Source organism: Phalacrocorax carbo, chromosome 7 (assembly GCF_963921805.1).
Source record: "Phalacrocorax carbo chromosome 7, bPhaCar2.1, whole genome shotgun sequence".
NCBI lineage: Eukaryota > Metazoa > Chordata > Aves > Suliformes > Phalacrocoracidae > Phalacrocorax > Phalacrocorax carbo.
This window is the reverse complement of record NC_087519.1, coordinates 45,897,841-45,920,523: the sequence shown is the minus strand read 5'-3', so window position 1 is coordinate 45,920,523 and position 22,683 is coordinate 45,897,841. Positions and strand designations below refer to the sequence as shown.

Genomic DNA, 22,683 nt, shown 5'->3' with positions numbered 1-22,683 from the left:
TGTTATTGTTATCATACAGGGTTTGACAACTCCACACATGAAGGTTCTCAAATAGAAAGTCTAGTTCAGAACTGCATCAGGTGCCATGCCTGTATGGCCAAAAAAACATCCTGCAGAAAGAGCGGATTCATTCTGCTGTCTCCCCTCCTAGCATAGTCGCTGCTAACAAATGCCATGAACATAGGATTCTCATTCTTTCTTAATGTATGTCGAAACCCAATAGTTTGACATTTTCCAGCCGACTTCCTGTTACAATTCCACACTCACTTTGTAATGCACATTGACAGCAGGTAACTTTTCCAGAGCATTATAAACACACAGACTGAGATTCAGATTCCCATAGTTCACTTCCTCAATGCACTACCGTTTCCCATATACTCCCCCCTTCCAACCTTGTAAATCAAGCAAACTGAACAAGTGTGCTGTGCTAGAAATCATAAAGAATAGGTTGGTTTATATAACTGTAAGCATGGCACAGTAATGGTTCTCTTACTGAGATGACCTTTAGACTGTTTTGGTCTCACGACAAATTAGTGTTTTTGAAATTATTATTATTATGGAATAGCATTCCTTCCAAAATACCTCAGCTATTCACCATTTAACTGCTAGTTTGCCTAGAAGGCAGAAAAAAAAACCAATTTGACTTCATTATAAACAAACTTTTTTGCAATAATGAGCAAATTAACCACATCTAAGCTACGTGATTTGTTGAAAGAAAATTTAAAGCAAATCTTTTCAAAACCACATTGCCTTGCCTTATTATTGAATTAAAGAGGGAATCGTATTTCAGTCCTTAAACTGCAAAAGGTCATCAACATCTGTAAGACAGGTCTTCTAAAGGGACAATCTAAATAGCCTTAGAAGATCTTGCTGAGGCTTAGTAATGAATTTACACACAGTCAATGGCCCCAACTGTCAAATATGCAAGGCAACCATGTCATGTAATAATAATCCTTTCCTGTACCATATATAAAGATGAGGTTCTACAACATTCTACAAGTTACATAAACAAAAACCAAAAAACCCCAAAGCCTTCATTTTAGGGATATTCCTCCAGAAACCACAGAAATGATCAAAGAATAAAAGTAACCACAGAAATACAGAATTTTTACAGTTTCTTTAGTCTCAAAATCATGCATACTAGGAAAGTCTGTAGAAATACCAACTAGTATAATTCACTTGCCAGCTTATTAGCAGGGATGCTAGCAAGATTACAGTACTTATTAAAACAGCTGAATTCTACTTTGTTTAACAATGCTACTAAGAAAAAGCCACTGCACAGGCTTCATAGACCGTGCTAAGGATAGCAGAATACCACCATGTGAATACGTGGCTTTTTTAAAATGGTTTCAATTAAGTATATGCAGTCAAATCAACTTAGAGCTGCCTTGCAGCAATTTAGAACAATTCAGCAGAAACTTGTTTGTAATCGAAGCTTTTCTTTAGTATATCCACTCTTTTAGTGAATTCAAAACACTTTTTTTTTAACGAATCAGTAAAGTTGTGGCTTTGCCAAACATGGGACCCTAAAATGAACTTTCTCAATTGCACTGTTTTTTGCGTAAAACAAAGGCTAGTAATTGATCAGGACCTCCATGTATTTGTTTGGTCCACACCACTCCAATTTACTGAGGAACTACAAAGCACAGATTTAACTGAGTTTACATGCTGTTTGGAATTAAACCTGTCTTTTCAGGCTTTCTGATAGTACTTCATTCCAAACAGCCAGATACAGAAACATATGTTAGCGTAACCCATAACGCTGCTGCGGACCTGCATCGGTATGGCTGCAAACATCCTGTGCGGGCGAGGCCTAAGCAGCCATGTCTAGTGACTGTAGGAAAATTCAATGTGCAAACAGAAGAGGCATGCTTGATTTTTTTTTTGTCTAGCATAGTTGAAAAAATATAAATATAACTTAAAGCGTAAAATTATGAAATATTAATCCCTATGCAAAGTTGTATTTAATTTCATCTTAAACTACACTGAATTTTCTTTTTCTTGGTAATTTCAAATCACATACTCTAACCAGTCTGTTGTGTGGCCACATGAGCCTACAAACACATGCTATAAAAAGGGAGGTGTCAGGTAACCAGGGAAACTGATTCTGGCAGGAACATCAGTCTATACCTACTAAAACTGACTGAGAAAACATGAGTTATGCTTTCTTTAAGCTGTTGGAGTTAGCCTTACATAAAGCCTAAACATAAGCTAAATTGAGGCCTCTGGGTCTGGATTAGTAACATATGAATAGCTGCAAACTTGTTGATTTAAAAAAAAAATATTTGGAGACACCTTATATTTTGGAACGGAAAAGAAGGTGACAAACTTCAGCCAAAAACTCCACCAGCAAGCAAAAAGACTTGCTTCAATACATTCTTAGATACTCTTTGTCTGGCTATACAATGATCAATACTCACAACGGACAGCTGACTCCATGTTGATCTCAGGGGCTTATAGTGAAAAACAACCTTTTCATCCGATTTCTGCTCTTGGGGCTCAGACTCTTCATCAGAATCTATGTCCAGAGCTTTTTCTTTATAGTTCTGATATAATACAGCATTTTCTATAAAACAACAACAGTATGTCATTAATTGCTAGCAAGTTAGCTTACCTGCTTTCATAAAAATTATAAGTAACATTTAAACAATGAAAGAAACCAAAATGTCAATGTGCCGTTCACAAACTCCACAAGACAAAGATAGTATCTTATTTAGGATGGACAATGGTGCAGTACAGTAACAATGGATCACTGTACCACTACCAAAAAATCCACACTGACTGAATTAAAGAACAGATGTGTCCTTTGTCAAGAAAAAACAGAAAACTATTTTTCCTTCCTTGGTTTGCTGTACAATGTTTCATAATTAGCCAGCAATTTAAAAACGGAACAAGCATATCAGTAGAGCAGAGTCACTAATCAGGAGGTCTAGCTATTTTAATCTACAAGATCATTATAAATCCCACTATCCATGCCAATTTTTATTCTGTCAGCTTTAAATATCATTTTCACACTTCACTAAGAGAAGGAAATGATCCAAATGTCAGAAATTTGAGGTCAGAACTATTCCAAATAGAAACTTCAAAGCTTGCTTAAATAAGCACGAGGACTATGAACCTTAAGACAAAATACACTCATTATATATTTCGGTACTGCTAGTATTAATTCAGTAATATCAGTGGCAAAGAAACACAGGTGTGGAGCAGAGCCTTTCCATTTCCCAACCTCCTGGACCACACACCCTTTCCAAAAGCAGAGAGAAAAGGACAGAGAAATTCAAGACCAGAATAACCTACAGATGATTAAGCTGTTAAGAAAGCAAGCTCTGAAAGGTAGAGACGAGGCAGGCTTTGGACAATATCCAATCTTCCCCTACAAGAGAAAGGGGAAAGAAGTGAAAGGTCTGGCTGCTCCACGCACAGCTGCAACTCCTGAGGTCTTACACTGGGCCGGGTGGATCCGTTCCACCTGTTCAGACCATACAGCCCTGGCTAAGTATTTTACAAGGTTTTGTGTTTGTTCTCTGGAATGCATCTATATAGTTTATACACTTTTAAGACAGGAAATTGTGTACAGCAACTGAATTGTGAGAGGCATTACAGAGACATTTATTAGTTGGGATCAGTCCAAGACAAAAGGGAGCCATTGGAAGAGAATCTAGAAAAAGTCATAAGAAGATCATGTGAGAAAAGATGAAAATACAAATAAGATAGGGGATGATGCAAATAGCAAAGTGAAAAGTTTTTAAAATAGAAACACAAACAAAAAGTAACACATCAGCTGAGACAACTTTAAGGAGGCATTAAGCAGAAAAAAGCCAAGATGGTAGCAGTTGTTATAATAAAACTTCCATAGACTCATAGCCAGGAAAGAAATTTTGTCTTGTTGAAATATTGCAAAAAGCACTAAACTTGGCAAAGCCCAGAATTAATGAGTAACATAAAAAAGCAGATACATGGAAAGCGTTTGGACAGTGTTTTTCTGACACTTAAGCTTGAAGCCTAGGTAGCAAGCAAAGAAAAGGATTACAAAGTCAAAGAATTCACCCCAGCACCCTTGCCTTATGAGGAAAGAGAAATAGCTGCATAAACCATAAACTCAGAGAATAACAATCCAGGCATCTGCTGCAAGTGATGATCCCAAACCCATACGCTGATCCACAAAAGCTACCTGTTGCACTTGGGAAGAGTCACTGAGAATAGGCAGGAAGGCAGTCCTAACTGGAGGAACAAGCCTCATCTATGTAATTCCACAGAACTGTTACACCTGAGATAGACACGTCAACCAGTCCATCTTTTAGGAGGGACAGGAGTTTAAGCTGAAAAGCAGCCCTTCAAACAAAAACCCATTTTTAGCCTGCCATTCTATATTCCTTAAAATATTCCCTGTAGTATGTCTAGTGCCAAAATCATGATTCCATATTTCAGTCAGCTTACTGAAAAACAAGGTACTTAGTCTTTGGCTACATACAGAAGAAGTGTGCAAAATGATCCTGAAGTTAATTTATCTTGTGATTGATCGTATTGTCAAATCTGTACAGAAAAGGGCTTACCTTCCCCATCAAATGTCCCTTGTCCTTTCAGCATTTTCTTCTGATAATTTTAACAGGAAAGAGATATACACACATTAAAAGAAGAATGCAAAATAACCAACAGTAACAAGAACTATCTGTTTTATTTGATACTTAGGCACCAAGTTACAGGCCCTAATGTATACACTTCTGATGTTGGACAATTATTCATTAAAACAATTGTTTCATCACAAAAAGTGAAAAGCAACTCTAGTTTTCCTTTTCTCATGCATTGGTTATACATATTTGTCCCGAACGCTAAATTTTTTCCTATGTTTCAAAGCATAGTATACTAGCTTTACAAGAGTTCAGTGAATTTGCAACTCCTTCCACTGTCACTGGGCTTTTCTACAAGGATATAAGGTACACGACTGAGCGGCTGCCTCTTTCCACACTCACTGCAAAGAACCACCACATTATTTTTTAAACTAACTTTTGGAGACCAAAACAAACCTTTGAAATAAAACAGCTGTTTTAATGCAACAAGTAGTATGGTCTAAGAAGTCTATTTTAAAAAAACAAAATGCTACTACCAAACAGCATTTTGTGTGTAAAGACAGGACAATGTCATGTCCTCCTATTTTAAATATAACTTAGTCTACTACCAAAACCAAACAAAGCCACCTCCCTACTCAGTAGCAATTCACAATTTGATTATTATTTTGCCACTTGAAGCATTTTCACAAAAGCTTCCATAGCCATAATTTTTTATTTGGCTGAAAATTTTCATAAAGCTGGTAATTATTTTAATAGCTACACCATTGGCCCTTAGCCTGGAGTACTTTTTTTTTTTTTTTTTTTTTTTTTACACAGTTCAAAACACTCTGCAGAAATCTACCAATATATTTTTTTAAAAAGTAACAAATTATATTAAAAAAAGGAGGAAATACAAGATTATGTTCAAGTAAAATAATATTTTAAGTAAGTTTTTATAATTTAATACATTAACATTCGATATAAGTCTACTATTCCTAAGTGATTACAACCAAGAATTAAAAACAGGCACTCTGCTTCTACTTGCAAGCATTAAGTTACAAAAAGATACCTGAAGTGGTCTCTATCAATGTAAAAAAAAAAAAAAAGTCCCACTCCAACTTTAAAAATACTGTAAGAGTAATGTCTCAGAGGAGTAAGGGAAGTTCATTTTTCTGTCTGTCTACTCCAGCAGGCAGACTTTATTAAGTCAATGTCTCTTTTTTTCCTGTTTACTACTTTTTGGGAAACAGGTTTTAAAACATCAGTTTGATTGCGAAAGAAAACCTCGATGTGCCGGGGAATCCAGCAGGAAATGCAAGCATGAGGCTGCCATCAACACATTTTTGAGCTGCCCAGATTTCAACAGAATCATGTCCCTGAAGCCTCCGCCACTTTACTTTGAAAACAACACTCGTAAGTGATCTGTGAGACTCATCAGTAACTACGAAAAGTTTCGTGGTAGCAAAAAGCAAACTGAGAAAACCCCAGCATTTACAGGAAACACAGAGATTGCAAATCACGCTCCTGTGTAGTCTAGACCATTCAAATGAACGTGCCCCTGATCAGCACAGCTTACCTTTATCCTCCCCAGGCTTGAAAATTTCTCTTTATCTTCAACAACTGCTTTAAGTATAGGCTGGGACATTCTGTTTTTTTTCTTAGAATTAGAAGAGCTGTCAAAGTCCACGCCGCTCACCACCGCTCTGCGGTAGGATGTCGACCTCAGGCCACGTCTCAGGGTCCCTGGGCTGTCCAGGTCGCCCTCTTCCTCACCATCGGCTACCAAAGGCACGCTCAGGCTCTCGACCATGCTCCGGACCTTCAGCACCCTCTTGCTCGTCTCCGCCTTCTGGCTGCTGGCTTTGCCGGTCACCTTTATTTCGGAAGCCAGACTCTTGGGAATGATCTGCTGCGTGCCCACCTTGAGAGCGGCGGGGCTGTTGGTGCTCAGGACCACGGGCTGCTGCTCCACGGGCTGGCCCTGAGGGGACGCCGGCCTCTGAGGAGTCACGCCTTGCTCCGGGGACGTCGCCCGGGAAATCGCGGGCGGCCCCAGCGGCACTTTCTGTGGTATTTTGGAAACCCGGTTGCATTGCAAGGGCAACGCTGCCGCGGTGTTGTTACCGGGGGAAGGTGCGTTTCCAGTAGGTGAAAGCTGAGGGCTGGCTGTAAAAACAATCTGCTCTTGCTGCGGTTTAAGTGCTGACTGACTGGAAATCCTATGGGGATGACCCAGCTGGCTTCCTGGTGAGGTAATGGTGCCGTTGGCAGTAAAACCCACAGAACTGTTCGAAACCAGAGCGAGCACCTGGGGGGGCCGCTCAGGAGACAGCTCGGGGGAGACCGCCGTGCAGGCTGGAGGCGGTACCTTCCCGTTAGACACCGATCCCATGCTGGAATTGAAAAACGAGGGGCCGCGGGGCACCCCGCTGCCCGGACAGGTGCTGACAGTGCCGGCGGGCTGAGTCACGGTGAAGGTGCACCTGTCCTCCACGGGAAAGTCGGTGAAAAGCACCCCGTTGGGGCTCTGGTACGACTGGGGCCGGGGTTTGCTGCAGGCGTGGGGCTGCGGCCGGGGGGTCGAACTCGCCTTCCACCGCGGCGCCGCCTTGTCGTCGGAGAGATCCGCCTCGCCCTCCCCATCCATCGCCCGCTCCTCGGGGCCGCCGCCACCTCGGGGCGGCGGCAGCCGCAGCACCTCCCGCCCGGCGCCGCTCCCCGCCGCCCGCTCCCTGCAGTTCGGCAAAGGGGGAAGCGGACGGCACCGCTCGTCAGGCCGCGGGGGTGGGGAGAGGCAGGAACACCCGCGGCTCGCACCCACCCCGCGCTTCCCGCCGGCGGGCGGGGGCCGCCGCTGGGCGCTGCTCCCACCTGCCCGGAGCCGGCCCTGGGCCGCCCGGCCCCGGCGGCAGGGAGGGGAGGCCCCGTTCCCGGCCGCGCTCCGCCCGCCGCCCCGGTCCCACCCGCAGCGCCCAGGGCCTCACCTCATCCCAGCGTCCCCCGAGGACGGGGGACGGCCGCCTCCCCGCCCCACCTGCGGCTCAGGCTGAGGGCGTCGCAGAGCGCTGCCACCAGCCCCTGCGGCCGCAGCCACCGCGGTTCTGCGCCGGGCTGCCCCGCCGCGGCCCGGCCCCGCCGCCGGGCCCCTCCCCTGCCCTCCGCCCCCGCCCCGCCGCCCGCAGAGCGCGGGCCGGCGCCTGGCCGGGCAGGTAGCGGGCGGCGGGAGAGGCCGGCGGGGGCGCGGGCGTTGGCCTGGCAGGGACGGGCCGGCTGCTGGTCCACCTGCTCGCCCGTCTTCAGAGGAACGTAGCCCAGGCAAAGCGTCGCGGCCGGCGATGTAGCTCTGGCTTCGGGGAGCCCGGGACTCGACAGGAGTCACGGGAGTCACACCTCGCCAAAAGCTGAAGTAATTTACCTCAGTGTTACCACAAACTCATGTGCCGCCGTGGGCAGGAACGACATCTAGACCAGTTGTGGTGGATGGAGGAGCAGACCAGGTGCTCAGGGCCTTTTTCCAACCCGTCCGATTCCTAATAACGACATCCCTGGCCTTTTTGCTGGAGAAATGCACAAGTACCCTCCACACAGGGAATTTTATTTGATTTTATACCTGACACGCACCCATGACAGGAGTCATGTGCGGCAACACCATCTTCGTGTGCTGCCTCAGCTGTGCCAGCCCAGGCAGGGGCTCACGCAGGCCCCTCTGCCCACGTACCTGCTCCTTCGTTAAAGAGAGCATTGGGCTTGGCTGGCTAAGGTTGGCTTACTAGCCACTGAAGTGCTAGGAGAAATCGGGGAAAAGGAGCAGCTTTTTGGTAAGAAAACAGGACATAAACCATGAATCTGCTGGGAATTTTGACAAATTGCATCACCCTGAAAAACCTGTGTCTGTAAAAATGTTGAAACTTACCTGTGACTTTGGTACATCATATGACTTAAACATAGGTAAAAGGAGAACAGAGTAGGTTTTAAAAAGCAAAATGAAATGCATCCTTTGCGTTGTCCGCGCAGGGTGCTGCCTTTCCTTCGGCCCGGCGGGGTGCAAGCTCTGCCCCGCTCCTCCAGGCGCTGCCCGCGCCACAGGTCCCAGCACTGCCAGGAGCGGAGAGCGTCAGCAGCACAGCCCCTGAAATAAGTAGCACAGACACTTTTTCCGTTCTATTACATTTAATAATATTTGCAGTGTGCCCGTAATTCACTATCTGCTTCTCTGTAGTTAAAATTTGTCTTGCGTTGGAAAAAAAATAACAATTCTTATATTGTAGAAGCCGTCTTGTCACAGTATGTGGAGCATTTAGTGTGAGTAATTATTTAGCTCCACTATTAAACATCACATTGGATATGAACGTAAAATATAATTTAGAATGCTTTCCTAGTATTGAATCGCGAAACTGAATGATCAGGCTTCCCTCGAATGTGTGAAAGGTCAAATCTAGGTGTGATTACTGTTCCTGTGTAATGCATCCGATGGCAGAACAGAAATACCTCAAACGCCTGAAGACGCTCGAGCCCAGGCCCTGAGCCGGGGCCTATTCCTGTTAATCTTGGCTGTCGCTCTCAGGTTTTCTGTCACCTAATTTAGTGGTGGAACATTCAGGTCATTTACATCTAACCGAGTTTCAGGAAGCGGCGAAGTGGCTGAGGGCAGCGAAGGCTTTGTTAGGCTGAAGGCGTTTCCTCCCACCTGGCTGAGAGGGTACTTTGCTTTCATTACCTAGAATATGCAAACTTGATTCCTCCACAGTTTTTAACTGAAAAAGAGTGATACAAAAAGCTTTGATGTGGAGACTGGGCCTGCAACATGCACCAGCAATACGATATGGCAGATGCCTCGCTAGTGGAGCCCTGCCACCTAGCAACCGCTCGGAGGGCTTGCTTTAGGGACGGAGACCAACTGTGGGGGTTTGTAGTGGGGGTTTGTAGGAGAGAGTTTCGGGGTGTACGGAGCTGGACCTGTGCTACACATCTGTGATACTGGCGGCTCCTGAAAGAGCATGAGAGCTCTGTCTGCAGAGTAGAAGGCGCACACAGATTTAGAAAACTGTTGAAGTCGCTATATTTGGCAGGAGCAAAGGGGGTGGTTCATTTCCCTGAGAGTATGTGTAACCAAAAACCCCCACCAGGTTTCTGTTTGGCAGATGCCAAATCTTGAAGTGATACTCAGGAAGTTTGAAAGCTGAAGTGATGATCCTGTTTGTTACAAGAAAGGAATTTAACTAGAAAAAAGGAGAGAACTGTAACAAAGAGAAGGGCCATCATCAGACTTAATGGCAAACTGTATTGCTAAGGCTGTCTAACCAATGCCCCCCTAAACATATGCATGAGTACAAATCAGAGGAGAAAGGGCCAGGGGTAACCTCACACAGGCTATAATTCATTCTGGTGCATCAATACATGCCTAACTTCGAGAGTGCAAATTTTCCAACTTAAGTTCAACAAAATAACTTGCTTATTTAAAGGTGTGCACCTGCCTAAGCACCTGGCTAAACGAGAAGGGACAGAAAAAAAATTGTTAAGATTTTTAATTGTTCTCTCCAGACTTGCAAGAGTTCATATATCACTGAATCAGAAAAAAATAGATTTAAAGTGTTCTACTATCTTTTTAAAGTTATTAACAATTTTTATTTATACTAAGCCTGTTACTAGGCAGTAAACAATTAGAAAAAATATGGAAGAAAACATAAGAAACAGTCAATCACATGTAAATGCACATAAACTTAAGATGTATTAATTGTTCTGCCAAAAGAATACAGGAAAAACAAAAATCTTGCTCAGAACAAAGTTAAGCAAAGCACAATGAAATTAATTGACAATTTGTCTGTCTCACAAATGAGACAAAACTTCAGATTGCCACACCAACTTCAAACAGCCAAAGCACACAAGAAAGTCACAAGTGTCACCTAAAATGCTAGTTCTGTTGTCACTTAGGATTTCACAGCCTTGTGTATTAATTATAAAGAAAATTTACACACAGGATTATTTCTAAAATTATCTCTCAACTTTCCCGATGAAATTGCCAAGGAATTGGATATAGTTGCAGCATATTACTTAACTCGTAAATCCCAATTATTAACAACTGAGGTAATCAGCTTTTACAAGATTATTCTCTTACACGTACTTATTAACTATGATGCAATTACAAGAATAATTTTTGTTTCTGAACAGCCACCTCAGTGTCTGATTTTATGCACAGTAAAAAAGAAATAAAACCCTTACAATACAATTGCCATCATAAGTAAAATCAACTGGATAATTTAAGACAAGAAAGAAATTTAAACATAGTTATTAACACCTTGTACAAAGCAAGGTCTTGGTATGAAATCACTGAGGTACTTTACTGAAGTGAAAGAAACTAAAATGAACTAAGTACCAGCAGGGAGAGCGTGAGCTTCTATAGGGCCCGCTACAGACAAAGCACAGTCGCTTGCCAAGTGTAAAGCCTGAAACACCGTATGCCCCGTGATGTAGAGGGAAGAAATCTGCCAGTAAAGCTTTCAGCCATGTCTTCCCAGCAGTTGGGTTAATCCAGTTAATGACCTTGAACATTTACTAGTGAAAATTTTAAGTCAATCCACCATCTCCTGGCTAGTGCAAAAGACCTAAAGGCTAGTGTTATGAATTTGCACCAAACCAGAAAGAATTTCTATACCTGCTTCCACTAAACGTTCCTTGATATCTGGAAGGTTATGTTTATCATAGCCACTATGAGACAGAGATTAGAAGACATGCACAGATGTTTTCAGTGGCGAATGTGGCTATTCTCTGAAAATCTACCAAGGAAAATGGAGGATTATTAATCTTTTCCCCACATCCAAATCAAGAGCATACTTTTCCTCTCTGTCAAATCAAAGAGAGAAAGCGTTAGTGAGACTCTGGCTTTATTTGTGAATTGAACGTCTGTGCTTTGCAGTCCCAGGTGCAGTGCTCATTGTGTGCATCCTGTAGGATAATTTTTAATAGATGCCAGTGTAATCACTATCATACTCTACATATTTTAGGTATATTAAATACACTAGTGTCTTCTCTCTAGCTCAGTACAGCAGAATTATATCTTGTCACTTAGATACAAATGAGAGAATCTCTCAAGATAACAAGCCAACAATAGTCAGTAAATTTAAGTATAGCTTTGGAAAGGGTACAGGTTTTGATATATATATTTTTGTAAGATCTTAATGTAAAAATAAAATTAAAATATTGATGCAGTAACTTACAGGAGATGTGTAAAACTCAGAGTTGGGACTGTGCGTTCTGGCAAACAACAGAAGAGGAAGAAAAACACTTGGACACTTCATGTGTTCAATTTCAGAAAGGTGTAGAATCTATCAAGCTCAGGGCGCTCTCTCTGGTGTGTGCCAGGCTATAGCTCTTCAACCTTGCAAATACCTTGAGATGTTCAGGAAGCACCTGTAATTCAATGTTTTTAAGTAAACTGACTTAGTCTGATTGCTGTATCAGTGCTTCTTAATCCATACTTTTATCAGTCCTCTCTATCTCCCCGTCAGTTTAGAGTGTAAGGAGATGCGAAGCAAGAACCTGTGCCAGTGCAAACTGACTGCAGCAGAAATAATTCCTGTGCACGTGCTGTGAGTTGCATTACTTTGGAAACTGTCCTTTCCTCAAACCAGGTCCCAAACTAGCCATGCCCCTAAAACTTCAGAACTGTGCAGATGAGCTTCGCTGCTGTTTGGGGTCTGCAACTCATTCACGGCAGCCAGCCTCCTGCAGCTGGCATTTGCAGCAACATCTGTTCCCTCTGTGCCTGCAAGCAGAGGTGAAGGGGATGAACTGGTTCTAAAGGAAGTGCTTACTGCTTTCTAAGCTGCAATGAAATCGACTGTATGTCCCATCTGTATTAACTGGCAGCTATGCAATATTAATATAAATAACATTCTTTTTAAACTCTTCTCTTTTCATGACTTTGGGCAGTCTGTTTACAGTCAGCTGCAAAAGAGCCAAACTGTTCGCAGAAGATTAGTGCAAGTCTCTATGTCATAATTAGCATGCAAGAAGGAATAAGACTCTTACTGTCTCACAAAAACCCTACCACAACAACAGGAGTGACAGAGGTCACTACAAACTGAAGAAAAGACTAGATGTAAGTGTGACGGAGCCAGGCCATTGGTGAAATACTTCTGTTACTGTTTTCTCCGCTCTGGTAGGGACATGAACTGCAAGGGAGTGGAGCTTCTTGCCAGTGAGAGTAGCAAAATTTTACTGAAGAGGACACTTGTTACTCCAGCAACACAGACAATCTCAGTCCGCTTACAGCCATGCTACACAGAAAGGGTAGAGCCTTCCTAGGTTCTCCCTACCTCTTTGTTTTCTATACAACCGTAGACTGTGAGAGATTTTACTCTGAATAATGTTCAGCTAAATTTTAACTATAAATCAGTCAAAGAGAGCAGAAGATAGGTTCTTTAGTTATTTCTGTTCTCCTCTTAATTGTTTTTGCTGTTGTTAAAATAATCAGCAATGGTAGAAAGCTTTGCAGCATTACCTAAAAGCTTTTAGGAGAAAACCAAATCACATTGTACTGTAGTAGTAAAGAACCTGTTAATGCTCATGGAGTACCAAAGTTGAAACAAGGTGCTATTTTTTACTGTTAAGCTGGGATGTGGCTTGGAACAGGACAGCAGAAAAAGAGCAAGAATGACTGAGTACCCAGAGAAACATGACTGATGACTGAAGTACTGCTACCTCTTTGATTCTTGTAATGGAAATTACAAATTTCTTGTCCACACAATCATAAAAATGTTTACTAGCACTTAAGCTGATATTACTAATTACCCAGATGCTTTAACAGCAGTCTCTCATCATAATGTCTCTTCACTTACCATATCAGAAGTAAGTCCAGAGATCATCTCCTACTGTGAGAGAGGGAAGCTACCTGGCAAATCCATAATTTGTAGAGGTGCTTGGGAATTTTCCAACAGGAAGTATTTCCGATTTCAATATCTCAGCCAAATTTTGTGTGTGTGTATGTGGGATTTCAAATTTTGATGTGAAAAGCATTTCCTGCCATGCTTGAATTATATGTCCTTCTTTGCTGTTACTTTATATTTTCCAACAGAGTTTATATCTACACTCCTTTTGCTAGTAAAACTCCCGTGGACTTCAATGGAGATAATTAGGTCCAGTAGGGTTAGGCCTGTCTATTGTTAAAATAGGTAATTTCTGTAAAAGGTTATCAAACTTTCCAAAAGTAACATCTACTTCTGATTTTTGTTTGGCGAGCGTGTAATGAATCTGAATTTTAAAGGAGAATTGTGAAACTGAAAACTGGGTCCCTTCGTCTCCAGTTTATTTGTATTCTTTGTTTTTCCAGTTTTAGGATTCCATTTACATGTTTGAAATTCTGAAAGCGAATTCCATCTCAATAATTCTAAGAACACAATTTCTGTAGGAGAACAGTTAGAAAATATCTCTGAAAAATGTAGACATAAACTCTTTTAACTGATTACTATAGTTCATAAGCTGTTGCTGTTTGAACAGTTTAGCAGGAAGATAAGGTACTTCAAACATTTCCTAACAAAAGGATTGAAGCATTGCTTGCCATAGCTGAAGACATTTTGTGGTTGCTATTAGAAACTAAAGAAAGCTTGGGAGCCAGCAAAATCACATCTTTGCAGCTAAAGGATGCTATTTTCTACGTCTGCTCTTTCTTTATTCTTTCTTGTCTGCATGTTGCACAGAAAATGCCTGAACAAGTGACAGGAGGAAGAGAGGATCATTACTGTGGGTATGTGTCCAACGAGCTGGTTCTTATTCTTGAAGTCTGGGGGATTGGGGTTGTTTGTTGTTTTTTTTTAAGGAATGAACATTCAGCTCCTACAGAAATTTAAAAAAAATCTGGAGAACCACTATGTTTTGATCCACTTCCTCTAATGATAGGTAGTAATTTATGGGTTTGATTCACCACTGTCATTCGGAGCAGGAGAGTCACCTACTCAGTAGCCCCTCTCAGGCTAACTGTCCGGCCTCTCTGTGTCGCTGGACTTGGCCAGACTGCCCTGCAGTTTCAAGTGAGGCGCGGTTCCACTTGACCACTGCTGACTGCTGACCCTACGTACCAGGTAATTCCACAGGACCACCCTGAACTCAGTGCTACAGCCTCTACAGATGGGGTAGCTGTTGTAAACAGAGGCTGAGATTTTCAAATCTGAATCTCCCAGGTTAGATACCTAAGCCCTATTTAATGACTTGCCTAAATTGGGCTGATTTTCAGAAACACCTTACCTGGTTTAGTTTCAAACAACCGGACAACTGATTAACCCATACTTATGCACCAGATTTGCCCTTTTCTGCATTAAAATGCTGGAATTTTATGAATGCCATAGCAACAGAATCAGAAAATGAGGAAATTTGGAGTGTGAGGCATAGAAGCTTGTATCTGTTCTTCTCTAATGAGCTGAAACTCTGAAGTATGCCTTTCCCCCTTAAATTCAAGTTTCCCATTTGTACTCTCTACATTCAGATTCCACGCTTCGCTTAGCTTCTTGGCTGAAGTTCCTTCAGTGGAAACTATGCATCAACGCGTGCATAACGGGTGAGATCCTGGTTCTGCGAAAGGCTGTGGGAGTTTTATTATTAACTTCAACAAGACCATGATTTTGGCTGCAATAGGACTAATTGGACCTGAATAACCATGAGTTTAATAGAATTCCCTGATCTACTTAGTGAGAGGCCATTCTCACTTTTCACCAGCCTTTCAACATGGCAGTGCTCTATGCACAATATATTGTCCAAATAATGCTCAGACTTCTAGTCTTTCTGTCATAATTTTTTTTCTGGTCGATAGCAGTATATGTAAGATTGTTCCTTTCCTAAACATTTTGAAAAATTGGCACGTCTTTTATTATCTTTCCTCTTCAAGCTATTAGAAGTGTTCCTAAACTCAACTCCACACCCACTAATTAGCTCAAATACATTTTAATTAGTGGGATTTAGTCTGTTGTTGTGTGTGCCAAAATTCAGCTATATGGTTTCTCTAAGCTCAAGCTTCCTAAAGTTGTCTCCTTTCCAGTGAAATTCAAGCTCATTTTTCCAGCAGTCACTTAAGTGTTGTTCTCATTTGGAAATACTTTCTATCATATTATCTAAGTCCTTTTTTCATCCTTCATCTTGACTGTGACTTATTTTCTAACCTACCATAGGGAAATTCAAGGTTCAGTTATATCTCTGCTTCTCAGAAGATCCTTAAGGATGAAAAGACAGATCCCAGACTGAACCTTCCATTTTCTCATCCCATACACCACCATTTTCAGAACTGATTATATTTCTTCTTCAGACAGTAAGCCCTTCTGCGGCTTATTCTAAGTGAATTTTCATCATTCACTCTCTCAAATACCTTTCTGTTAATTGAGAAAGGAGACTATTAATAGTGAACAAAATTAGATATGCAATCCACAAGAGCCTGTATAGCTCTACCAAAAAAATTCTGATATTTAAATTATACATGGGTTTATGTGTGTGTGTATATATCTACATATGTGTATATAAAACAAGTACACAAAACCCCAAAGCACATCTCAGACTTACATGTGGCACTTCTGTGTTGAAAGCACAAGCATTAACCAAGCAACTCGGGCATCTTTTAAAAGTAGTTGTCTTAGTACCTGGTCAGCTTGAGTGCTGTTATTGCACTTTGCTCTGCTGGTAAGGACCATTCTCCCCAGCTTATTGTCAAGTCATGAAGACAGAAATGCCATGCCCATGACCAGCCAGAAGTCATTATATAAAGAAAGACTTGTCAGGGAGTCATACACTTCAGCCCCACCTCTGCTGCATCACTGCTGCAATAGAAATACAAAACTGGCAACGCTAGAGCTTTCTGTAGCTTAGTATTTCTCCTATACAAAGGAAGAATACTCCAGCTGTCCTTCCAGATCTTCTTTCCAACAGCGTGTGCTCAGTGCAGATTAGTAAAAACAATAGCAGAGAATTTGGGTGTGTTTTCAAGCACAGCTTCGCTAGCACTACATCTCCCAGTGTAACAGATACCAGGAAGTACAAAGTAGCAAAGCATGGGTGAATGTCCAACAGACTGGAACAACAATGTGCTTGCACAGGTCTCAGTACCCCAAAGTGTTACAGAAGCACAATTTACAAGGCACATTTATGGCATGGTTTGTAAATAGTAGTTCTGGCAACTGAAATTCTAGAACTGATGGGGCAGTCATGAGGAAGACAAAAAGCGGAGGGGGTATATAAAGCAGAATATTGCTGGAAAGAAAAGAAAGACCTTCAGCTGAAACAACAGAAAGTCAGAAGTAGAGTGAGAATTCAAACAACACTTCTATCAAGACTAAAAAGAGAGAGAGAAGATGGGGGTAGAGACACTTGCTGAGCCAAGAACAGAACAGAATCCCAAAAGAGAACTCTGGATTCAAAAGGAGGGAAGGAAAAAAAAAGTGGATGGACAAAGTGTCGTTTTGCCAAAGGCCTCTGTCTGAAGGAGAACAGCTAGTGCACTCTGCCTAAGCAGTAAATTTGGCTGAGATTACTAATTTTATCTGTGAAACAAGTCCCCTTAGACAAAACATTTTTATTGTTTTTCAGTTGGTTTCAAAATTAAGTCACAGGCTAATTTTATCCCTTAAATCAAATTGAAGGTGATCAAGACCTTGAAAAAGGCATTCTTCCAGAGATGGAATATGGGACCCAAAATAAGCAGAAACCTTGCCTAGCATAGCTGCCGTGAAGAATAAGCTGTTTTATAAACGTTAATAAAGAGTTTAAATACTTTTCAAGTTACTCTGAAAAGGCTGAGCATGAGAGTCATGCGAACTTACTTATTCCAGCAGGTCAGCTGGCCAGCACATATAAGCATGGGCCTAACGAAGAGCAGGCTGCTCAGGCAGTTTCAAGTCCACATACTTTACCTAGTTGGGAAGAGCTTTAATAGGCAAGAGCCTTTCTCAAAGGACGAGGGCTTACTCAGCTGAGTTCCACTGACTTTGTAAAGGCCTTACAAGTACCTGAAACTGGAATCAAACAAGGCACTTGATGGCCATGGAATCAAAACATGAGCTGCCCTGAATGTGCTGGGACACCACCTCAAACGTTTTCATGATCCATTAACTGAGCAGCAAATATTTGCAGTGCTGGTTTTCTGCCAGCTTTACAGAGCTGAAAAAAGTCATTTGAGCTAGTACCTGGACCGAGACTTCTCAGTGGTTTTACAGCATAGGTGACAATGCTCTGTGGTCTTCTGAATCATTAGCAGGAACTCCGTGGATTGTGGTTCCTGTTATAATACTGCTCATATTTGTACATGGTCTTACTTACTGTGCTTTGGGGTTTTATTTTTACAGGCTGATATTATGCATTTTGTATGGAGTTTTTTTTTAATGTTGAATTATGTTCCTTTGGGGTACAGAAGAAAAGAAGGTAAGAGTAGATTAAGGTATGCACACATACAGCAAGAGTGTTTCATCGCAGCTCTCAGAAAATTTTGCCTGGCTTCTTCCTAGCGAGCTCTGTGCTGTTAAATACACATGTGGATTCATGTGTGGTGTCAAAGCGCTTATGTTTCATTTACAGTTTCATTCTAAGTTTCTCATGAGATGAAAGACAAATAAAATGGCTGAAAATATTTTAAAATGCAGTCTGAAAGCAAGAGAAAAGAATTTTAACGTCTGTGTCATTACTTGGAAAACCTAAAAAGAGAATGGCAAGCAGCAGTTTGTCTATGATATTGTAAAGTGCTTCCTGTTCTTGTTCCTGCATGTTCTTGTTCTCTTAAAAAATTAGACAAATAAGAAAAGAGATACTAAATTGCTGGCATCCTCTGTCATATAGAAATGAATTAAGCTGGCACTTGTCAGGCCAACATATAGAACTACCCCACTGCAGTGTCAGTGCATTGACTGGCTGAACAGGAGGTTACTGAAGCAATGGATAACATTCCTAGGCAGTGTTATGATGTGGTTTATGTTCTTGGCGTTTTCAGTGATAAAAGCCAGAAGCTAAAAGGAAACAGAGAACACGTTTTTCTCATTAAGACAAAAGAGAATAATATGTGTTACAAGCCAGTTTATTCAGCTTAATACCTACTTGCTCTGTAGCATAATTAACAATTCTTCAAGTAGCAAAATAACCAAAATAAATTATCTTAGTCATCTCACTTTGAGTTACATAGGCTTTTTGATAAGAGCAATTGTTTTTAAGACCTAACTCCGAGATGTTAAATATCAGATACAAATGCTTGCAAGAGGCGAACTCTCCTGTGCTGAATGGGAGAGAGTATCTGTCCAGATACTTTCTATGAATTTTACTGTATGCTAGTTCGTGTGTGCCTTTATGGACCCTTGTGACTTGGCAACAACCGCACAGTAAAGCTCACAGGAAAGGAATTTGGTTTTACATTACAGTTAGAGCCATGGCACAATCCACACCTATTGAGTTGTGTAACTAATAATTCTTTATGATGCATTCAGTTAAGCCTGTCCAAGCTCCATTGTAAATATTCCTAAATGAGTTTACTGATTTAGAATTAATTTTTAAGCTCAACTTATACATGCCATGTTTAAACAGATTTAAGTGCATCCAGTGGAGATACAATAAAAATTATAGTTCACCATGTTCAGCTGGGATGTGGAGTGCAGTCCTGCAGTACTGACTGCAATCAGACCCTGAATTTAGGCCATCTAAAGAAACAGCAAAGTACAAATCAACTATCACCCACTATAAACAGCATGACAGCTTTTAGTGAGATAAAAATAAATAACTTCTTAGAGGAACTAACGATCCAAAGAACAAATTAAAACACTAAATGAATGTATGAAAGTTTTCTGCAGAACATAAAGACATGCATATGGCTTAATGAAACAGACAGCTGATCCTTCCTTTTGTGTCCTGGTTCTCTCTTCTTTGCTGTTGATGTTTAACTTTATTTATATTAATGATAACATTCACTGTAGTACCTCAGAGCATGAGGAAACTGATTATGAAAGAGCCGCCTTTTGCATTATTCTAAGCCCTCAGCACCAGAAAGTCACAAGAACTGGAAATACTCAGATCCTCTCCAAAAACGAGGCAGAAACATTTGACTAGATACACGATACTAATCACTGCTGAGAAGGTTATTAACCACTGCGCTGTATCATGAACGCACCAGTCACCAGCAGCAGGCGCCTGGCTCCTGCCAGGGGCAGAATCCAGCCATGCTTTAAGAGACCTTTGGCAAACATCAGCCGTATTCACAATAGCTGCCATCAACGGTCCATGGCAACCTACCGGGAAAAAGTCTAGATGGCCCTTTCTGACTTGGTCACATTGTTAATGGTAAGCAAAATCTTTTGCAAGGAGTTTGAAATAAATTGGGTTTTGCCATCCATGAGCTGGGTGGATCACTTAGATGACAGTTTAGTCAAGGCATCAGAAGCCTTGTCACTCTTTTTAACAGGCTTTTCAATGGAGTCTTTTTGCACAGTATCAGTCAGAATAGCCTGCTAGGTGTCAAGCTACAACTAATCAGTAACTTTAAACTCCATTTTAAAAGCCATTCCCAAATCTCCTAAGAATTCCAAGAGAAATATTTAAGCCAGAAGTAAGAGACATTAGAAAGGACAGCCAGCTGCAGATGTTCTTATCCTTGTGAGTGAAAACCTAGAAATACTTGAAATACTCCAGATAGTTATGACTGGCCAGCAAAGTCCACAGCAAATATATATCTTTGTTTTAAGTAAACCATTAACAGAACAGCCCAATCACAATGATAAGAACCACACTAATATTCTTGGACTAAACTACCTAACTGTAACTAGCCATCCAAAACTAAAGCTACAAAAACTGAGATGCTTCCAACAGGGGAAAAAACATTTAAAGAGCAAGCTTCTATGACACAAAAGTTTTGAAAGCTAATCTTTGAAACACAGAAGATTTATTAGAAGTACATTGTATTAAAACAAAAGAGGCCTGCTCTAAAGTTTAAGTCTAAAAATAGCCTTTCTTACAGAGTCCTAATCTGAGTGAAAGATTTATTTAAATTACAATATAATTAGAAACCCTTCTTCGCCCTTTGCAGAGTCAAATTCTGATTCTTAATTACCCAACTGATTTAATTCATGGTTATGATTTCAGAAAGAAAACTGTATTTTAACAACAGTCCATACCTGTTTTAATAAACTCATTGCATTATTGCACTGGAGGGATTTTAAGTACAAATATATTTGGCATGATATACACTGTTTGTTCTTTGAACCAAACAGTTTTGTGGAGGAAAAAAAATAAAAAAGGGCTTCTCAGTTCTCCTCTATTTTATGTTACCATGTACACAGCTCAAACACAGCAGTGAAGTCGTATCTTCAGTTTAAAAAATCTGCATTTGTTATGTGAAGTTCTATACAAATAGGAAATTGATATGGAAAGGGAGAAGGCAATGATAAGGCAAATCTGTCTAGTTTCATGCTTCTTAATGCTGCAGGACCTTGCTCTTATAAACCCCATGCAAATTATTTTTTTCCACCATGTTTCAATTAATTGCCCAGTCTTCAAAAAGTTAGAGCAACAGGTTGCAGCTACTCTGCTCCTTACACTAGATGATGTCTGTTTAAAAAGATCAGCCCGAACTATCTCAAATCTTATCAATCACCTTTTTTTTCATGAAGTACAATTCTAGTCCTTTTTTTTTCCTTGGAGAAAAGCACAATGGAAGTATGGCCTTAATCCATTAAAAACACTAAATCAGATTTTAAATTGTGAACCTTTGGCTCTGTCCTTGTAATGGAAATCTCATTCACGTGATAATACATGCCTCTGAGATCTTGTTGGCAGCCCTCACCATACTTAAGAGAGGCAACAGGGTAAACTCCCTATCCTTATTCGATCAGTGTGTAATTGAAACATGGCCACAGCCCATACCCAGGGCACTATACATGGCATTCATCACAGAAACAGGGAAGAGGGATGCGTTGTTTTGGAATGAACATTTAAACACTGCTTTTATTCTACATGCTTCCATTAATGAATTACTTGGGCACTTTAGACACATTATTAGATAGAGATGTTTATATGTTTTAAATGCACATATTTTTTCCCTAGTGATCTATTTTCCTTCTGTCCCCAGTCACCAAACACATTCACAGCTGCCTGGCCTTCCCAGACTTGCTTTCACATGAAGGCCTTTCTGCTCAGAAATAACAGAGACCTGGGCTCACAGAAAGGTAGGCAGACAGGGATAGGGATAAGGCCAGGTGTGGCTGCACCACTCCTGGCACACACACAAATGCACCCAGAGCTCAAAGAGCAGACTAAATGGCCACATCCCATTTACCAAGGATGGGACTGGTGGAGAAGCTGTGAGCCAGTTGTACAGAAAGGATTCAAGAGGCCCTTGGCAGGGCTGTAAAATCACGTGAAAAGTCCCGTCGAATGATACAGCAGTTCCAAAGGGAAATACAGCTGAAAGGGGAGCTCTGGCTTTTTGCCCATTCAGCTCTTGAGTTCTTTACTCAGACTGTGAAGAGAGGTACAAAACAATGCCAAGCATGTTGCTCAGCAAGTTAAAGTTAAAGCAAGTTCTTTTCTTCTTTTAGCATGTTTATTTTCATTAGTATTGTACCTGTGTGCATTCATATACTTACACATACGTTACTTTAAAAAAGTTAGCTTAGAAATTGCTTTGTCATAGATTCTTTTTCTCAACCCACCGTCGCTAGTAGCTGCCAGAAGAGTACCCTGCATGCCTTGCATGCTTCCAGGCCTGCTGGATAGAGCAGCTGAGGCTAAGGATGTTTAATAGCCTATCAGCATATATGTACAGTACATGTTTGTTTGGGGAAATACAAATATTCACAGCTGACTTGTCACTGACAAAGAGCCTGAGGTCTCTTTATCAAGAAGGGTACTATTTTCCATTGTCCCTATCCCTCCCAAAGGGAAGAGATATTTCTCTCATTTATGCACAGGGAGCACAGGCAAATAATGAATCAAAAAATGGGTTGCTCCTTCCAGAAGTTCCCAGTGACCAGAGGTGGTGCCAGGATGGCAGGGCTGTCTACTTTTAAAACATACAGAACTTTGCCCAGGACTAAAGAACAAGATAGCAAATGGAAGGCAGCCACTGCACACATATAAAAGCTCTTGTCAGGGCAAAAGAAAAGCTCAGCATGGTTTTAGTTCTGTATTTAAA

General features: G+C 41.3%; 1 protein-coding gene across 2 annotated transcripts in view; it reads right to left on the bottom strand.

Annotated features, from left to right (window-relative positions):
* ARHGEF26 (Rho guanine nucleotide exchange factor 26) overlaps positions 1-7,755 on the bottom strand; it is a 65,526-nt gene extending 57,771 nt beyond the window's left edge. For both annotated transcript variants that reach the window (XM_064457835.1, XM_064457836.1), the window contains exons 1-4: positions 7,532-7,755; positions 6,124-7,279; positions 4,554-4,593; positions 2,421-2,566 (exon numbers count right to left, since the gene is read on the bottom strand). In XM_064457835.1, coding sequence (XP_064313905.1) covers positions 2,421-2,566; positions 4,554-4,593; positions 6,124-7,279; positions 7,532-7,536 — 1,347 coding nt within the window. In that variant the 5' untranslated portion in view covers positions 7,537-7,755. The remainder of the gene's footprint in view (positions 1-2,420; positions 2,567-4,553; positions 4,594-6,123; positions 7,280-7,531) is intronic.
* Positions 7,756-22,683: the final 14,928 nt, after the last annotated feature.